Source organism: Oncorhynchus gorbuscha, linkage group LG21 (genome assembly GCF_021184085.1).
Source record: "Oncorhynchus gorbuscha isolate QuinsamMale2020 ecotype Even-year linkage group LG21, OgorEven_v1.0, whole genome shotgun sequence".
Taxonomy (NCBI): domain Eukaryota; kingdom Metazoa; phylum Chordata; class Actinopteri; order Salmoniformes; family Salmonidae; genus Oncorhynchus; species Oncorhynchus gorbuscha.
Genome location: NC_060193.1, coordinates 13,932,704 through 13,949,170, shown reverse-complemented (window position 1 = coordinate 13,949,170; position 16,467 = coordinate 13,932,704). Strand labels below are relative to the sequence as shown.

The 16,467-nt window shown below is 44.4% G+C and overlaps 1 protein-coding gene across 3 annotated transcripts; it reads right to left on the bottom strand.

The window, feature by feature from the left end:
- Positions 1-1,967: 1,967 nt before the first annotated feature.
- LOC124007783 (TOX high mobility group box family member 4-A-like) lies at positions 1,968-15,927 on the bottom strand. 3 transcript variants are annotated; one of them, XM_046318540.1, is made up of 10 exons: positions 15,794-15,843; positions 14,367-14,478; positions 13,889-13,957; positions 13,255-13,551; positions 12,807-13,067; positions 10,569-10,889; positions 4,391-4,471; positions 3,423-4,070; positions 3,163-3,317; positions 1,968-2,988 (listed from the first exon to the last, which is right to left on the bottom strand). In XM_046318540.1, the coding sequence occupies exons 2-10, from the start codon at positions 14,463-14,465 to the stop codon at positions 2,931-2,933; spliced, it is 1,989 nt and encodes a 662-aa protein (XP_046174496.1). In that variant the 5' UTR covers positions 14,466-14,478; positions 15,794-15,843; the 3' UTR covers positions 1,968-2,930. The 3 variants fall into 3 exon arrangements, with proteins under 3 accessions (XP_046174496.1, XP_046174497.1, XP_046174498.1); XM_046318541.1 differs by having other exon boundaries at positions 10,569-10,886; positions 15,794-15,842; XM_046318542.1 differs by lacking the exon at positions 14,367-14,478 and having other exon boundaries at positions 15,794-15,927.
- Positions 15,928-16,467: the final 540 nt, after the last annotated feature.

The following is a 16,467-nucleotide window of genomic DNA, read 5'->3' as shown; positions in this document are numbered from 1 at the left end:
AAAAGTTTTTGACATCACTGCAGAAATGGGATGTGCAGGGATGGCTCTTGCAAAAAGTGATTTAAAAAAAAAAATCATTAACTAGATTAGTACATTTAATTTTCTGCAACTTTCCCCCATTTCAATCCCTTATCTTTTTTTTTTTTTACCTTTTAGGGATATAAACCAAAACACACACAAATCTTACCTAATGATACATAAAGCATTATTTTTTCCATAAAACATTTATGATCATTAGTTAAAATTATCTACAAAAAAATAACTTTTAAATTCATTTCCTTTTTATATATATATATATATATACATTAACATGTTAATGTAATTTTTGTTCCACATGCATAATGTAATGATGACAACTAGTAAGTGATAATTCACAACCCATAATTTCCCTTTTACTAATGCAATGCCAAGTAAATCTATGGATGCACGTGGTAAAATCATATCAATATAATTACTATTGAATAGAAGTTATATTAAATGAGTATTCCCTTTATTGGTACACTAGTGAATGGGGATGTCCTTTCTCGTAATTACATTTCAATGGTTAAAATACTAATTTCTTTAATTGCAGTCTTCATAAAACATCTGCGTAGAAGTGCTGATCTAGGATTAGTTCAGCCTTTTAGATCAAATTAACATGATCACATATGGGGGGGACCTGATCCGAAATCAGCATTCCTACTCTGAGACACTAAAACATAAAAAAAAATATATTCTCCCTTTCCTCTCCAGAAACACACCATATATACCTACAAAAGTATGTGGACACCACTTTACAATTACTGGGTTTGGCTTTTTCAGCCACACCCAATGCTGACAGCCATGCAATCTCTATAAACAAACATTGGCAGTAGAATGGCCTTACTGAAGAGCTTAGTGACTTTCAACGTGGCACCGTCATAGGATGCCACCTTTCCAACAAGTCAGTAAGTCAAATTTTTGCCCTGCTAGAGCTGCCCTGGTCAACTGTAAGTGCTGTTATCGTGAAGTGGAAACGTATAGGAGCAACAACTACTCAGCCGCGAAGTGGTAAGCCACACAAGCTCACAGAACGGGACCCCAGAGTGCTGAAGCATGTAACGTGTAAAAATCATATGTCCTTGGTTGCAACACTCACTACCAAGTCCCAAACAGCCGCTGGAAGCAACGTCAGCACATTACTGTTTGTCGGGAGCTTCATGAAATGGGTTTCCAAGGCCGAGCAACCGCATACAAGCCTAAGATCACCAAGCGCAATGCCAAGCGTTGACTGGAGTGGTGGAAAGCTTGCCACCATTGCACTCTGGTGCAGTGGAAACACTTTCTCTGGAATGATGGATCATGCTTCACCTGGCAGTCTGACAGATGAATCTGGGTTTGGTGGATGCCAGGAGAACACTACCTGGCCGAATACAGTGCCAACTGTAAATTTTGGTGGATGAGGAATATTGGTCTGGGGCTGTTTATCATGATTCGGGTTAGTTCCAGTGAAGGGAAATCTTAACACTACAGCATAGTGACGTTCTAGAAGATTCTGTGCTTCCAACTTTGTGGCAACAGTCTGGGGAAGTCCCTTTCCTGTTTCAGAATGACAAGACCGCCATGCACAAAGCGAGGTCCATACAGAAATGGTTTGTCAAGATCGGTATGTAAGAACATGACTGGCCTGCACAGAGCCCTGACCTCAACCCCAACGAACACCTTTGGGAGGAATTTGAACGACAACTACAAGCCAGGCCTAATCGCCGAACATCAGCGCTCAACCTCACTAATGCGCTTGTGGCTGAATAGAAGCAAGTCCCCGCAGCCATGTTCCCACATTAGCAGCAAAGGGGGGAGGACCACCTCCATATTAATGCACATGATTTTGGAATGAGATGTTCGACAAGCAGGTGTCCACATGCTTTTGGTCATGTAGTGTCAAAATAAAAGCTGGTTTAGTGTTGTTTTGTGCGTTACTTAAATGACTATGTATTTTCTTTCAAATATATTTTTCCTACAATTTTATTTCACCAACATGATGGTTTAAAAAAAAAACTGTAATCCTGAATGTTCGTAATATGCATACGTGAAACCTTCCCATTCAATGGCAATCATGTTCAGTGTGGAACAACCGTTCTGATAGAAATACAACATGTAAACAGACATGATTCCTTTCTCTAGAACATGACAGAGAAGCATGTCAATTCTATACATGGCCTGTCTATCAGCAACGTTCAGAATTCTTCACACTCCTGAACGCAGCCCAGAGGTTTGTATGTCAGGGTGGGATCTGAAACCAGGTCTGCTTGGGAAACCAACGGTCTAAACGATTAGACTGAAGGGAATTTCCCACTAGGGCTGAGGGTGAGACTGATTTGAAGTTGCAGGCAACATTGATAACATGGACAACATTGATACCGTGATCTCCGTTTCAACAGAAGTCGGACGAGAGGACGCACACATGAAATAAACATGCCTTCTCATTGGCTGATGGATAAGGACAGGAGTTTCTCCTGATCACGTGATCTAGCCAAGAAGAATATGGTCATCGTGGCTAAGTTTTTCCTTGTGTCACGTGATCAGGAAAAATAAACTCCTGATCTTACCCTTTATCCAACTCTTAACATCCAAGCTATGAAATGCAAGACATCCCAATTAGTACCCTGCAGCGTTATATTACTTTTCACCAACATCTTAAAATGATTAAAAACATTTCATATAAAATACTCTCATTATTTAAACTTCATAATTTAACATCACAGGAGTATTGGTCTTCCACTTGATTCTGCTTAAGAGGACAAAGTCTGCTGTGAATAAAAGCCAAATCTATTCTCCTTTCTCTCCTTCCTCCACCATGTCCATTGTTCAGTCCACACTCCTCTTCTCTCCTTCCTAGTCCTCCCTCTATCATGTCTATATCATGTCTATATCATGATAATCTTCTCTCACTCCTGTCTTCTGTCCATTCCTTACGTGACGGAGGTGGACTTCTGCCCTCGGATCGCACACCAGGCCATGAAGACATCCCTATAGAGATCGTCAATAGATGAACACCAATTTTTAAAATCACAATTGGGAGCAGAAATGTTGGTTTATCGACATTTTCCATTCTTTGGGAAGAACATGATCTATCTTGACTCCCAAGCGTTTCACGTGGTAATGTCAGTGTGTGTGTGTGTGTACGTATACATCCGTCCGTACCTGCAGTGTGTGGCCACACACTCGTTGCTGCAGTACTCCCTGTCCCAGTCCTTGTTCTCGACAGCTGGGTTGGTACAGCCTGCTCTGACACACAGGTTAGGGCTGGAGGCCTGGATCACAACTGGCCCTGAAGACACATTCAACTCTACCTGCATCTAAGATGGAGGGGGGGGTTGAGTGGCAAATATTAGATTTATAGAATTAGCAGGCATGTTACCAAGCATATATTATGACATCACCATATCTAGGAAGCATCTTACCCCTTCCTCTCCTTCAGCCCCGTCCTCAGCCTCCGTTGAACAGGCCATTACTATGGCAGAGGACTGTACCACCTTCCCCGAGTTCGGATTGAACCCACCCGCCGCAGCTAAACCCCCTGCAGCAGTCACGATAATTGGAGAGTCCAAATCTGAGGGATGGACCATCTTGATCTGCAGGGGGGGTGGTGCTGTGGCACCACCGGCACCCACGCCTCTTGGTTTGGCCTGCAGTGGCGGAGGGGCCTGGGCATGTACCATCTGCTGGAGACGGGGGGGAGGAGGGGTGTTCTGCATCTGTTGGAGTGGCGGTGGTTGACGGGACGACAATACCGCACTACTGGACACCACAGTCACCCCTGAGGGAGACTTCTGTTGCTTGATGATGATTTTGGTGACGGTGGGGGGGCTGGGGGCCGGGGCGGGCGGTTTGTGCGCCCCTGTACGGGAACGGGTGGTGACTTGAGGGAGATCTCCACCTGTTAGGATGATGTTGGAGGTGCAGATGTTGGTAATGGTGTTCTCCTCGGGGGCCAGGTGGGGGGTGGAGGAACGAGTGGAGCGGGGATGGTGGGCGACGGGGATGGGGAGAAGGGCGGGGGAAGGAGGAGAGGGAGGTGACAGAGCAGTGTCCAGAAGCTCTATGGTTGGCTGGGAGAGAGGAGGAGAAAGTTAGAGGGGTAGAGGTAAAAGTGGATATTTAGTTTACACATGACATTTTATTCATTTAACAGATGCTTTTATCCAGAGCAACTTAATGGAGCAATTAGGGTTAAGCGCCTTGCTCAACGGTACATCAACATTTTTTTCCACCTAGATGGCTCGGGATTTGATCCAGCGTTTACTGGCCCAATGCTCTAAACCACTAGGCTACCTGCACCCCGTTGACAAAGACTGGCCATCGTAATAAGCCTAAGCACACACACAGTACAACTGAATATCATTCTCTAGGAACACTAGTCTTGTCTCACCTCAGGAAGTTGATTATCTCTGTAGGCTGCCAAAGCCTTGAGATCCCCTGTCTTAGCTGCCTCAGTCTTCCTCTTGTAGACCTGAGAAGAATACATACAGGGATATCATGAGAGAATGTGTGAACCCAATGATAGTACACTGGACAAAAATAAACACAACATGCAACAATTTTGAAGATTTTAACGGTTCAAAAAGTCAATTGAAAAACTATAAATACTAATACCCCGAATACAACAGGTGTAAAAATTACAGTGAAATGCTTACAAGCCCTTAACAACAATGCAGTTAAGAAAAATAAGTGTTAAGTAAAAATAGATGAGTAAATTCTCTTAAATAATCATAATTAAAGTGCAGCAGTAAAATAACAATACCGAGGCTATATTTTATTTTTTATTTATTTTATTTCACCTTTATTTAACCAGGTAGGCAAGTTGAGAACAAGTTCTCATTTACAATTGCGACCTGGCCAAGATAAAGCAAAGCAGTTTGACAGATACAACGACACAGAGTTACACATGGAGTAAAACAAACATACAGTCAATAATACAGTATAAACAAGTCTATATACAATGTGAGCAAATTAGGTGAGAAGGGGGGTAAAGGCAAAAAAGGCCATGGTGGCAAAGTAAATACAATATAGCAAGTAAAACACTGGAATGGTAGTTTTGCAATGGAAGAATGTGCAAAGTAGAAATAAAAATAATGGGGTGCAAAGGAGCAAAATAAATAAATTAATTAAATACAGTTGGGAAAGAGGTAGTTGTTTGGGCTAAATTATAGGTGGGCTATGTACAGGTGCAGTAATCTGTAAGATTCTCTGGCAGTTGGTGCTTAAAGCTAGTGAGGGAGATATGTGTTTCCAGTTTCAGAGATTTTTGTAGTTCGTTCCAGTCATTGGCAGCAGAGAACTGGAAGGAGAGGCGGCCAAAGAAATCATTGGTTTTGGGGGTGACTAGAGAGATATACCTGCTGGAGCGTGTGCTACAGGTGGGAGATGCTATGGTGACCAGCGAGCTGAGATAAGGGGAGACTTTACCTAGCAGGGTCTTGTAGATGACATGGAGCCAGTGGGTTTGGCGACGAGTATGAAGCGAGGGCCAGCCAACGAGAGCATACAGGTCGCAATGGTGGGTAGTATATGGGGCTTTGGTGACAAAACGGATTGCACTGTGATAGACTGCCTCCAATTTGTTGAGTAGGGTATTGGAGGCTATTTTGTAAATGACATCGCCAAAGTCGATGATTGGTAGGATGGTCAGTTTTACAAGGGTATGTTTGGCAGCATGAGTGAAGGATGCTTTGTCGCGAAATAGGAAGCCAATTCTAGATTTAACTTTGGATTGGAGATGTTTGATATGGGTCTGGAAGGAGAGTTTACAGTCTTAACCAGACACCTAAGTATTTGTAGTTGTCCACGTATTCTAAGTCAGAGCCGTCCAGAGTAGTGATGTTGGACAGGCGGGTAGGTGAAGGTAGCTATCGGTTGAAGAGCATGCATTTAGTTTTAGTTGTATTTAAGAGCAATTGGAGGAAGGAGAGTTGTATGGCATTGAAGCTTGCCTGGAGGGTTGTTAACACAGTGTCCAAAGAAGGGCCGGAAGTATACAGAATGGTGTCGTCTGCATAGAGGTGGATCAGGGACTCACCAGCAGCAAGAGCGACCTCATTGTTGTATACAGAGAAGAGAGTCGGTCCAAGAATTGAACCCTGTGGCACCCCCATAGAGACTGCCAGAGGCCCGGACAGCAGACCCTCCAATTTGACACACTGAACTCTATCAGAGAAGTAGTTGGTGAACCAGGCGAGGCAATCATTTGAGAAACCAAGGCTGTCGAGTCTGCCGATGAGGATGTGGTGGTTGACAGAGTCGAAAGCCTTGGCCAGATCAATGAATACGGCTGCACAGTAATGTTTCTTATCGTTGGCGGTTAAGATATCGTTTAGGACCTTGAGCGTGGCTGAGGTGCACACATGATCAGCTCTGAAACCAGATTGCATAGCAGAGAAAGTATGGTGAGATTCAAAATGGTCAGTAATCTGTTTGTTGACTTGGCTTTCGATGACCTTAGAAAGGCATGGTAGGATAGATATAGGTCTGTAGCAGTTTGGGTCAAGAGTGTCCCCCCCTTTGAAGAGGGGGATGACCGCAGCTGCTTTCCAATCTTTGTGAATCTCAGACGACACGAAAGAGAGGTTGAACAGGCTAGTAATAGGGGTGGCAACAATTTTGGCAGATAATTTTTAGAAAGAAAGGGTCCAGATTGTCTAGCCCGGCTGATTTGTAGGGGTCCAGATTTTTCAGCTCTTTCAGAACATCAGCTGAATGGATTTGGGAGAAGGAGAAATGGGGAAGGCTTGGGCGAGTGCAGTGCTGTTGACCGGGGTAGGAGTAGCCAGGTGGAAAGCATGGCCAACCGTAGAAAAATGCTTATTGAAATTATCAATTATGGTGGATTTATCAGTGGTGACAGTGTTTCCTATCTTCAGTGCAGTGGGCAGCTGGGAGGAGGTGTTCTTATTCTCCATGGACTTTACAGTGTCCCAGAACTTTTTTGAGTTAGTGTTGCAGGAAGCAAATTTCTGCTTGAAAAAGCTAGCCTTGGCTTTTCTAACTGCCTGTGTATAATGGTTTCTAGCTTCCCTGAACAGCTGCATATCACGGGGGCTGTTCGATGCTAATGCAGAACGCCATAGGATGTTTTTGTGTTGGTTAAGGGCAGTCAGGTCTGGGGAGAACCAAGGGCTATATCTGTTCCTGGTTCTAAATTTCTTGAATGGGGCATGTTTATTTAAGATGGTTAGGAAGGCATTTAAAAAAAATATCCAGGCATCCTCTACTGACGGGATGAGATCAATATCCTTCCAGGATACCCCGGCCAGGTCGATTAGAAAGGCCTGCTCGCTGAAGTGTTTCAGGGAGCGTTTTACAGTGATGAGTGGAGGTCGTTTGACCGCTGACCCATTACGGATGCAGACAATGAGGCAGTGATCGCTGAGATCTATGAGGGTGCCCGTGTTTAAGGCTTTGGGGGGGGGGGGGGGGGGTACCTGGTAGGTTCATTGATAATTTGTGTGAGATTGAGGGCATCAAGTTTAGATTGTAGGATGGCTGGGGTGTTAAGCATGTTCCAGTTTAGGTTGCCTAGCAGCACGAGCTCTGAAGATAGATGGGGGGCAATCAGTTCACATATGGTGTCCAGAGCACAGCTGGGGGCAGAGGGTGGTCTATAGCAGGCGGCAACGGTGAGAGACTTGTTTTTAGAGGTGGATTTTTAAAAGTAGAAGTTCAAATTGTTTGGGTACAGACCTGGATAGTAGGACAGAACTCTGCAGGCTATCTTTGCAGTAGATTGCAACACCGCCCCCTTTGGCAGTTCTATCTTGTCTGAAAATGTTGTAATTTGGAATTCAAATTTCAGAATTTTTGGTGGTCTTCCTAAGCCAGGATTCAGACACAGCTAGAACATCCGGGTTGGCAGAGTGTGCTAAAGCAGTGAATAGAACAAACTTAGGGAGGAGGCTTCTAATGTTAACATGCATGAAACCAAGGCTATTACGGTTACAGAAGTCATCAAAAGAGAGCGCCTGGGGAATAGGAGTGGAGCTAGGCACTGCAGGGCCTGGATTCACCTCTACATCGCCAGAGGAACATAGGAGGAGAAGAATAAGGGTACGGCTAAAAGCAATAAGAATTGGTCGTCTAGAACGTCTGGAACAGAGAGTAAAAGGAGGTTTCTGGGGGCGATAAAATAGCATCAAGGTGTAATGTACAGACAAAGTTATGGTAGGATGTGAATACAGTGGAGGTAAACCTAGGTATTGAGTGATGAAGAGAGATATTGTCTCTAGAAACATCAATGAAACCAGGAGATGTCATTGCATGTGTGGGGGGTGGAACTAATAAATTGGATAAGGTATAGTGAGCAGGACTAGAGGCTCTACAGTGAAATAAGCCAATAAACACTAATCAGAACAGCAATGGACAAGACATATTGACATTAAGGAGAGGCATCCTTAGTCGAGTGATCAAAAGGGTCCAGTGAGTGGAGTGGTTGGTTTGGGGGTCACAGCGATTTAGACAGCTAGCCAGGACATCGGTAGCAAGCTAGCATAGGATGGAGGTCTGTTGTTAGCCACCTCTTGCATTCCGTCAGTAGATTAGTGGGGTTCCGTGTGGTAGAGGGGATTAGTCCAAATCACACAACAACAAAAAATTAAAACAATAGATATAGTTAGAGGCCCAAGAAGAAACATAATAATAATAAAAATAAATAATTTGTCCGATTGTCTATTCTGAGAGCAGCCGGTATGACAGCTAACGGTTAGCAGGCCGCAGATGGGCGTTCAGGTAACGTCGCGACGGAGGAGCCGGATCTCCTTCGGGTAGATAACGTCGGCAGTCCAGTTGTGAAGGCCCGGTGGGCTCCGCGTAGGCAGTAAAACGGGTCCGGATAGGTGACTGCAGCCCAGGAGTGATTGACTGAGCTCAGGAGTGATTGACGGAGCTAGCTAGCTCCGGGGTAATTGATGTTTGCTCCGGAATCGACGAGAGCAGATAGACACACGGATAGCAGCTAGCTAGCTGTGAGATCCGGGAATGAATGTCCAGAGAGCAGTTGAAATCCAAGGACATTGAGAGAAAAATTGGTCCGGTAAGTTCCGTTCCGAGCCGCGCTGTACAAAACTGGCGATAGATTTTCGAGCTAAAGGATAGCTGATGACCACAAACCGTGGTTAGCTGAATACTAACGATTTGCCAGTAAAGAAGCTAACTAGCTTCTGAACTAGCTTCTGAACTAGCTCCTGGCTAGCTTCTGGTTAGTTTCTGGCTAGCTTCTTGGAGTTTCTGGCTAGCTTCTTGGAGTTTCTGGCTAGCTTCTTGGAGTTTCTGGCTAGCTTCTTGGAGTTTCTGGCTAGCTTCTTGGAGGATTGCAGATTTGAGGTAAATAATACTTATTTATAAATATAAATTCGTGAGGCGGGTTGCAGGAGAGTGTTTTGAAGATGAGTTGATGGAAAATAAAATGTATGTGAAAAAAAGTTGTAAATATATATATATATACACAGGACACGACAAGGGGAAAAGACGTCTGAACTGCTATGCCATCTCGGGAATACATATATACAGTGTGTGGGGGCACAGGTTAGTCGAGGTAATATGTACATGTAGGTAAAGTTAAAGTGAAGCCTTTTGGACCTAGACTTCGCACTCAGGTACCGCTTGCTGTGCGGTATAAGAGAGAACAGTCTATAACTAGGGTGGCTGGAGTCAATTTTTAAGGCCTTCCTCTTACACCGCCTGGTATAGAGGTGCTGGGTGGCAGGAAGCTTGGCCACAGCGATGTACTGGGCAGTACGCACTACCCTTTGTAGTGCCTTGCGGTGAGAGGCTGAGCAGTTGCCATACCAGGCAGTGATGCAACCAGTCAGGATGCTCTCGATGGAGCAGCTGTAGAACCTGTTGAGCATCTGAGGACCCATGCCAAATCTTTTCAGTCTCCTGAGGGGGAATAGGCTTTGTCGTGAGGACGACGAGCACGCAGATTAGCTTCCCTGAGTGGGTCTGACAGTTTGTGCAGGTGAAGAAGATGGATGTGGAGGTCCTGGTCTGGCATGGTTACAAGTTGTGTGCGGCTGTGAGGCCGGTTGGACGTACTGCCAAATTCTCTAAAATCACTTTGGAGCCGGCACATAGTAGAGAAAATAACATTAAATTCTCTTGCAACAGCTCTGGTGGACATTCCTGCAGTCAGCTTGACAATTGCATGCTCCCTCAAAACTTCAGACATCATTGGCATTGTGTTGTGTGACAAAACTGCACATGTTAGACTGGCCTTCTATTGTCCACAGCACAAGGTGCACTTGTGTAATGATCATGTCGTTTAATCAGCTTCTTGATATGCCACATCTGTCAGGTGTATGGATTATAGCATAGAAATGCTCACTAAAAGGCGTAAACAAATTTGTGCACAAAACTTGAGAGAAATAAGCTTTTTGTCCGTATGGAACACTTCTGGGATCTTTTATTTCAGCTCATGTAACCGACACTTTACATGATGCGTTTATATTTTTGTTCAGTATACATTATTCATATCTACATATGTTCTTGTATAGTGAATGTGAACATGTGCGTTTGAATGTCTGCATGAGTGTGTTCGTTTGCACGTTAATGTTTACCTGTTTCTGCTCGTCCCCCAAACTTTCCCACATGGAGGCCACTATCTTGGACACCTCTCCGAAGGTGGCGTTAGGGTTCTGTCCCTTAATGGCTGCCTGTGTGTCTCTGAAGAATAGAGCGTAGGCCGATACTGGCTTCTGGGGCTCGTTGGGGTCTTTCCTCCTCTTCCCTTTCTTCCCTCCTCCGACCGCTCCCCCTCTCCGGACGAGGGTAGGAGGGGTGCTGAAAGACGGAGCGGAGGAAGGTATGGGGGAATCGGAGAGAGAGGGATCGAGGGAGATGACGCCGAGAGAGACAGGGGACTCCACCAACACACTCTGCTGAATTAGAATAGGCGAGAGAGATTGGGAGAGAGACGAGAAATACAGAGAGAAAACAGAAAAACAGTTTCCTATACATTGATCAAAGTACTTGAATATAAAGTACATTCAGAAAAGTATTCAGAGCCCTCCCACTTTACACATTTTGTTACGTTACAGCCATATTCTAAAATGGATTAAATAAATAATGTCCTGATCAATATACACACAGTACCCCATAATGACAAAGCGAAAACAGGTTTTTAGAAATATTTGCAAATTTATTGGAAATAAAAAAAACAGAAATACCTTATTTACATAAGTATTCAGATCCTTTTTCTATGAGACTTGGAATTGAGCTCAGGTGCATCCTGTTTCCCTTGATGATCCTTGAGAGGGTTCTACAACTTGATTGGAGTCCACCTGTCGTAAATTCAATTGATTGGACATGATTTAGAAAAGGCACACACCGGTCTATATAAAAAGGTCCCACAGTTGACAGTGCATGTCAGAGCCAAAACCAAGCCATGAGGTCGAAGGAATTGTCTGTAGAGCTCCAAGACAGGATTGTGACGAGGCACAGAACTTGGCAAGGGTACCAACAACATTTCTGTAGCACTGAAGGTCCAAGAACACAGTGGCCTCCATCATTCTTAAATGGAAGAAGTACGGAACCACCAAGACTTATTACAGCTGGCCGCCCGGCTAAACTAAGCAACCGAGGGAGAAGGGCCTTGGTTAGGGAGGTGACCAAGAACCTGATGGTCACTCAGAGGAAGTCTGGAGCTCTGTCAGTGGAGATGGGAGAACCTTCCAGAAGGACAACCATCTCTGCAGCACTCAACCAATCAGGACTTTACAGTAGAGTGGCCAGATAGAAACCACTCCTCAGTAAAAGGCACATGACAGCCCGCTTGGAGTTTGCCAAAAGGGACTTGAAGGACTCTGACCATGAGAAACAAGATTGTCTGGTCTGATGAAACTAAGATTGAATGTTTTAGCCTGAATGCCAAGCATCACGCCTGGAGGAAACCCGGCACCATCCCTACAGTGAAGCATGTTGGTGGCAGCATCACGTCTGGAGGAAACCTGGCACCATCCCTACAGCGAAGCATGGTGGTGGAGGCATCACGTCTGGAGGAAACCCGGCATAATCCCTACGGTGAAGCATGGTTGTGGCAGCATCATGCTGTCAAGATGTTTTTCAGTGACAGGGAGACTATTCAGGATCAAGGGAAAGATGAACGGAGAAAAGTACAGAAAGTTCCTTGATGAAAACCTGCTTAGGACCTCAGACTGTGGCAAAGGTTCACATTCCAACAGTACAACGACCCTAAGCACACAACCAAGACAATGCAGGAGTGGCTTCGGGACAAGTCTCAATGTCCTCGAGTGACCCAGCCAGAGGCCGGACATGAACTTGATCAAACATCTCTGGAGAGACCTGAAAATAGCTGTGCAGCGACGATCCCCATCCAACCTGATAGAGCATGAGAGGACCTGCAGAGAAGAATGGAAGAAACTCCCCAAATACAGGTGTGCCAAGCTTGTAGAGTCATACCCAAGAAGACTTGAGGCTGTCGTCGCTGCCAAAGGTGCTTCAACAAAGTACTGAGTAAAGGGTCTGAATACTTACGTTAATGTATTATCATTTTTATTTTTGAATACTTCTGCTAAATTTCTAAACCTGTTTTTGCTGAAATGTCATTATGGGATAGTGTGTGCAGATTGATGAGGGGAAAAAATTATTTGATACATTTTAGAATAAGGCTGTACTGTAACAATGTGGAAAAGGTCAAGGGGTCTGAATACTTTCTAAATGCACTGTAAACACAAAATTGAGAATTGCATTACAACAGAAAGACTAACAAACAAGACCAACAGAGACTAATCCACTAATAGACAGACATGACAGAAAGATTGACCAATAGGACTGACCCGTCTGAAGTCGTCCATGTCGTCATCCTGTAGTGAACCAACGGGTGAAGCAGCGGCCGATAGTGGTTGGTCAGGCGACTGCGAGCACGCCAGGATGGCCCCGCCCCCCAGGCTGAGCCCCAGCTGTGAGCTGAACTCTGATTGGTCCATGGTGGTCAGCTGATTGTGTCCCAACAGGCCGTGTCCCATGTCATTCAGCGGGACGTCTATGGTCATTGGGGAGGAGCTGCTGAACTGGGAACCAATGGGGTGTCCCAGATCCTGGAAAAGAGGTGGGGTTCATAAACAGACAAGGGCTGAGTATTACAAGCTAAATAAAATATTGTAGTCCTCACAGAATTAAATAAAACACTAGAATGGTGATTGGAATTCCGGGCAACGAGACTACAGGACGGCCATATTGGTCAGATAATATTTATTCATTGAAATGTATCTCTATGGTTCTCACCATCCCCAGAGCAGACCCCAGCATGGCCCCTCCTCCACCAGGTTGACTGATGACCCCCAGACTAAGATGGTGTTCTAGCCCCTGTGACCCCGAATGTGGGTTGACAAAGGTCATGGCGAAGGACGGGTCGTCTCCCCCCACCACCGCATTCCCGGGGGTGGACAGGCCACCGCGCTCCCCGTCCGAGAGCTCTCCGAAGTGGGCCACTACATCAGACACAGTGAGGGCCTGGTCCGGATCCAGGGAGATGGGGGGGATCTCAAACTCCTCATCGCCCAGGCTGGGGGTGTGGAATGTCTGTTGAGGGGAGGGATAGAATGGAGAGGAATGAGAAGGGGGAGAAGAGAGGGTAAGGGATGGGGGGAGATGGTAAGGAAGAAAGGGGTGGAGAGGAAAGAGGGCGGGGAGAAGTATAAGAGCGTCTGCTAAATGACTTAAATGTAAATGTATGTCATTGTAAGTATGAAACGATGTCAAGTATGAGACATCCTCACCTGCTATACTGTATGTTAGTGGTGTGTGAATAACTGCAGATTGTTTGAGGATTTGTAGACAGAAACAGGATAGGGGAGAGGAAAAAGAGAGGGAGAGCATGTTTAGAAAAGAGAGTGAAGTGGTAGGTTTGAGTAGCTACCTCAGAGGAGGCGAGGAACGGATGGCTTGCCCCGCTGATGGTCAGGAAGTTGTCACTGCCTCCAGGGAACTGAAACATAAAGCACACACACGGGTCAAACCATCATCACCACATAACAATGAGCAGCATCATCATCATGTTTATAAAGTCAATGACATCATGCATAGCATCAACAACACCTCATCAAACCTTACAACAACCACACACCCAGCATACTTTTCACATAGTAAATATCCCAATGACCACAGCTCACCTCGCCACATCAGCCAATACATTACACATGTGTTGTAGCTACCACATATTCAACCAAGCTCTAATATGCAGTTATAAGACTTCTGAGTATTTGTGGGGGTCATAGATGTCTCCATTGAGCGCGCGCGCGCACACACACACACACACACACACACACACACACACACACACACACACACACACACACACACACACACACACACACAGAGCTCTTGTTGTCGGTCACCTTATTGTCAAATCCATTGAAAGACCCCGGGTCCAGGAATTCTGGATCTCCGTGTTGCCCAGTCCCATCCATTAGATCAGAGTAAAAATTCAGGTCCATTTTCTAAGGGCGCCTCGTATGACATTCAAACAATGCAATTGGATGAAGTGCGGAACAAATCTATAAACGAAAACTACTGTACCACTCACTGACTGTTTTAGTATCACGAAATGTACAAACAATGAAGAATAAATCAAAAATGGCTACAGCCCAGACTTCAGATTTCTGTCATGAAATATGCAGGATTCATAGCGACTTTAAGGTATAAAACGAAGCGGACGTTTGCTATGCATATGGCGAAATAATTATCTCAGTGCACGCCAGAGCTCGGTCACTCATACCAAAAATAACCCGTCTAGTTACTAGCTAGCGTGGCTATCCTACTATGCTGACGCAAGGCGGTGGTACCGAATCCTGTGCTAGCTATATTTATACACCTAAATTACTACACTAGAACAAACTCAAACTATTTTATCCTCACAAGCTAGCATAAGGCTAATATTATACGATATATGGAATCCCGCAAATGACCGTAGTTTGACTTGTCTTGATTCATTTAAGAATTTAGCTCGTCCGGTTCTTTCTCACCGCCGCTCTGCGTTCGAGCAAGGCTGATCAATGGAACCAGAATTGTGGATTTGGAATTGAATCCCCATGATCTTGGGGGCGGGTTTCAGTTCGGGAATGGAGGGTGTCTGGGATATCGGAATTTTGCTTACAAACAGTTTATTTCAAAGCGGTTTGTCATCATGTAACAATCGATGTACTCCAATTATGACAAACCAATATATTATTGAATTAAATAAACATCTGATATCCAACATGGACTTTCACTCCCTCCCACTTTTCTCAAATGGTTTATCCCAATGGCCTAGTAAAGACCACGCCAAATTAAAGGCTTTAACCGTTTATTCTCTGGACAAAACCTAAAAGAAATGTTACAACAACCACTACTAACTGCCTTTCACATCTTTGGAAAATCCCACTGTCAATAATAACATAGAAAAACAGCAATTGACACGCGTTAATTTTAGAGACAACTCGAATAGAGTGGCAGAGGAAATTATTTCCCTGTTGTCACCTTCTTGCTGTTTACTAGCAAGCTTTCTCACAAAGATCATATAAGGTAGTTAGTTAATCTCAATCTTCAGGGACTTTTAGAAAGCAGAGGTTAAAGCGCTCTACTCAATGCTGACAAACTAGGAAAGAGTTGGCTAATAGCTAGTTAGCTTGCTAGGTCTGAATGATGTCAGGCTTTCTGAGCGTGTATTCATTGTGTGTTTGAAAACCAAATATTGTTGACACTTGTGCGATCCAACCTGTACAGGGTTGGATATTCCGACCACACAAGTGATTCCCCACTGAAAACTTTCTACTCTCGTTCTTACCTCCATTCTCACCCCGAAATGTGCTCTGTCCCACTTTTCTGAACTTCGCCCGTGATGATTTTTTAGTCGTCAAAAATCACAACATGGCACCGGCTTCCGGGATAACATGAGGAAGTGACATCATTTCCACGGAGCGACGTAAGCACGTTGACGTAGCGCGGGCTCAAGTTTCAAATATGCAAATGAGTCAAGTTAAGTGTGTATTATTTTTTTTAAACTACAATTGATCAATTATGATAGAGAATTATATTTGTTATTTGAACATGTTCTACTATATCCATGTCAGAATAGACACATAACATGACAAGTGGTGATATATTTATTTCAAAATTGGTTTTATTCACATTTTCTCAAGCAACATTTTTAAAAATTGTTTTATATTCAAGTAATTAAAAAAAACGTGGGATTTCTCTTAGTTTTTGTGTACAAGCAAAACCAAATGGTGGAGGAAAAACAATTGAACACAAATAATCAATCCCTGTACAATAAAGTCAATACATTGAGAACATTGAAGACAAGCATTGTGGAATAAAATACCGCCAGCTTGTCCCCCAAATGGCACCCTAATTCCCTACATAGTGCACTACAAATGAAGTAGAGTGCCATTTGGGAAATAAAAGGGCAGTTAGCACAGCAGAAGCTGACGGAACAGAACAGGCATGTACTAATAGGTA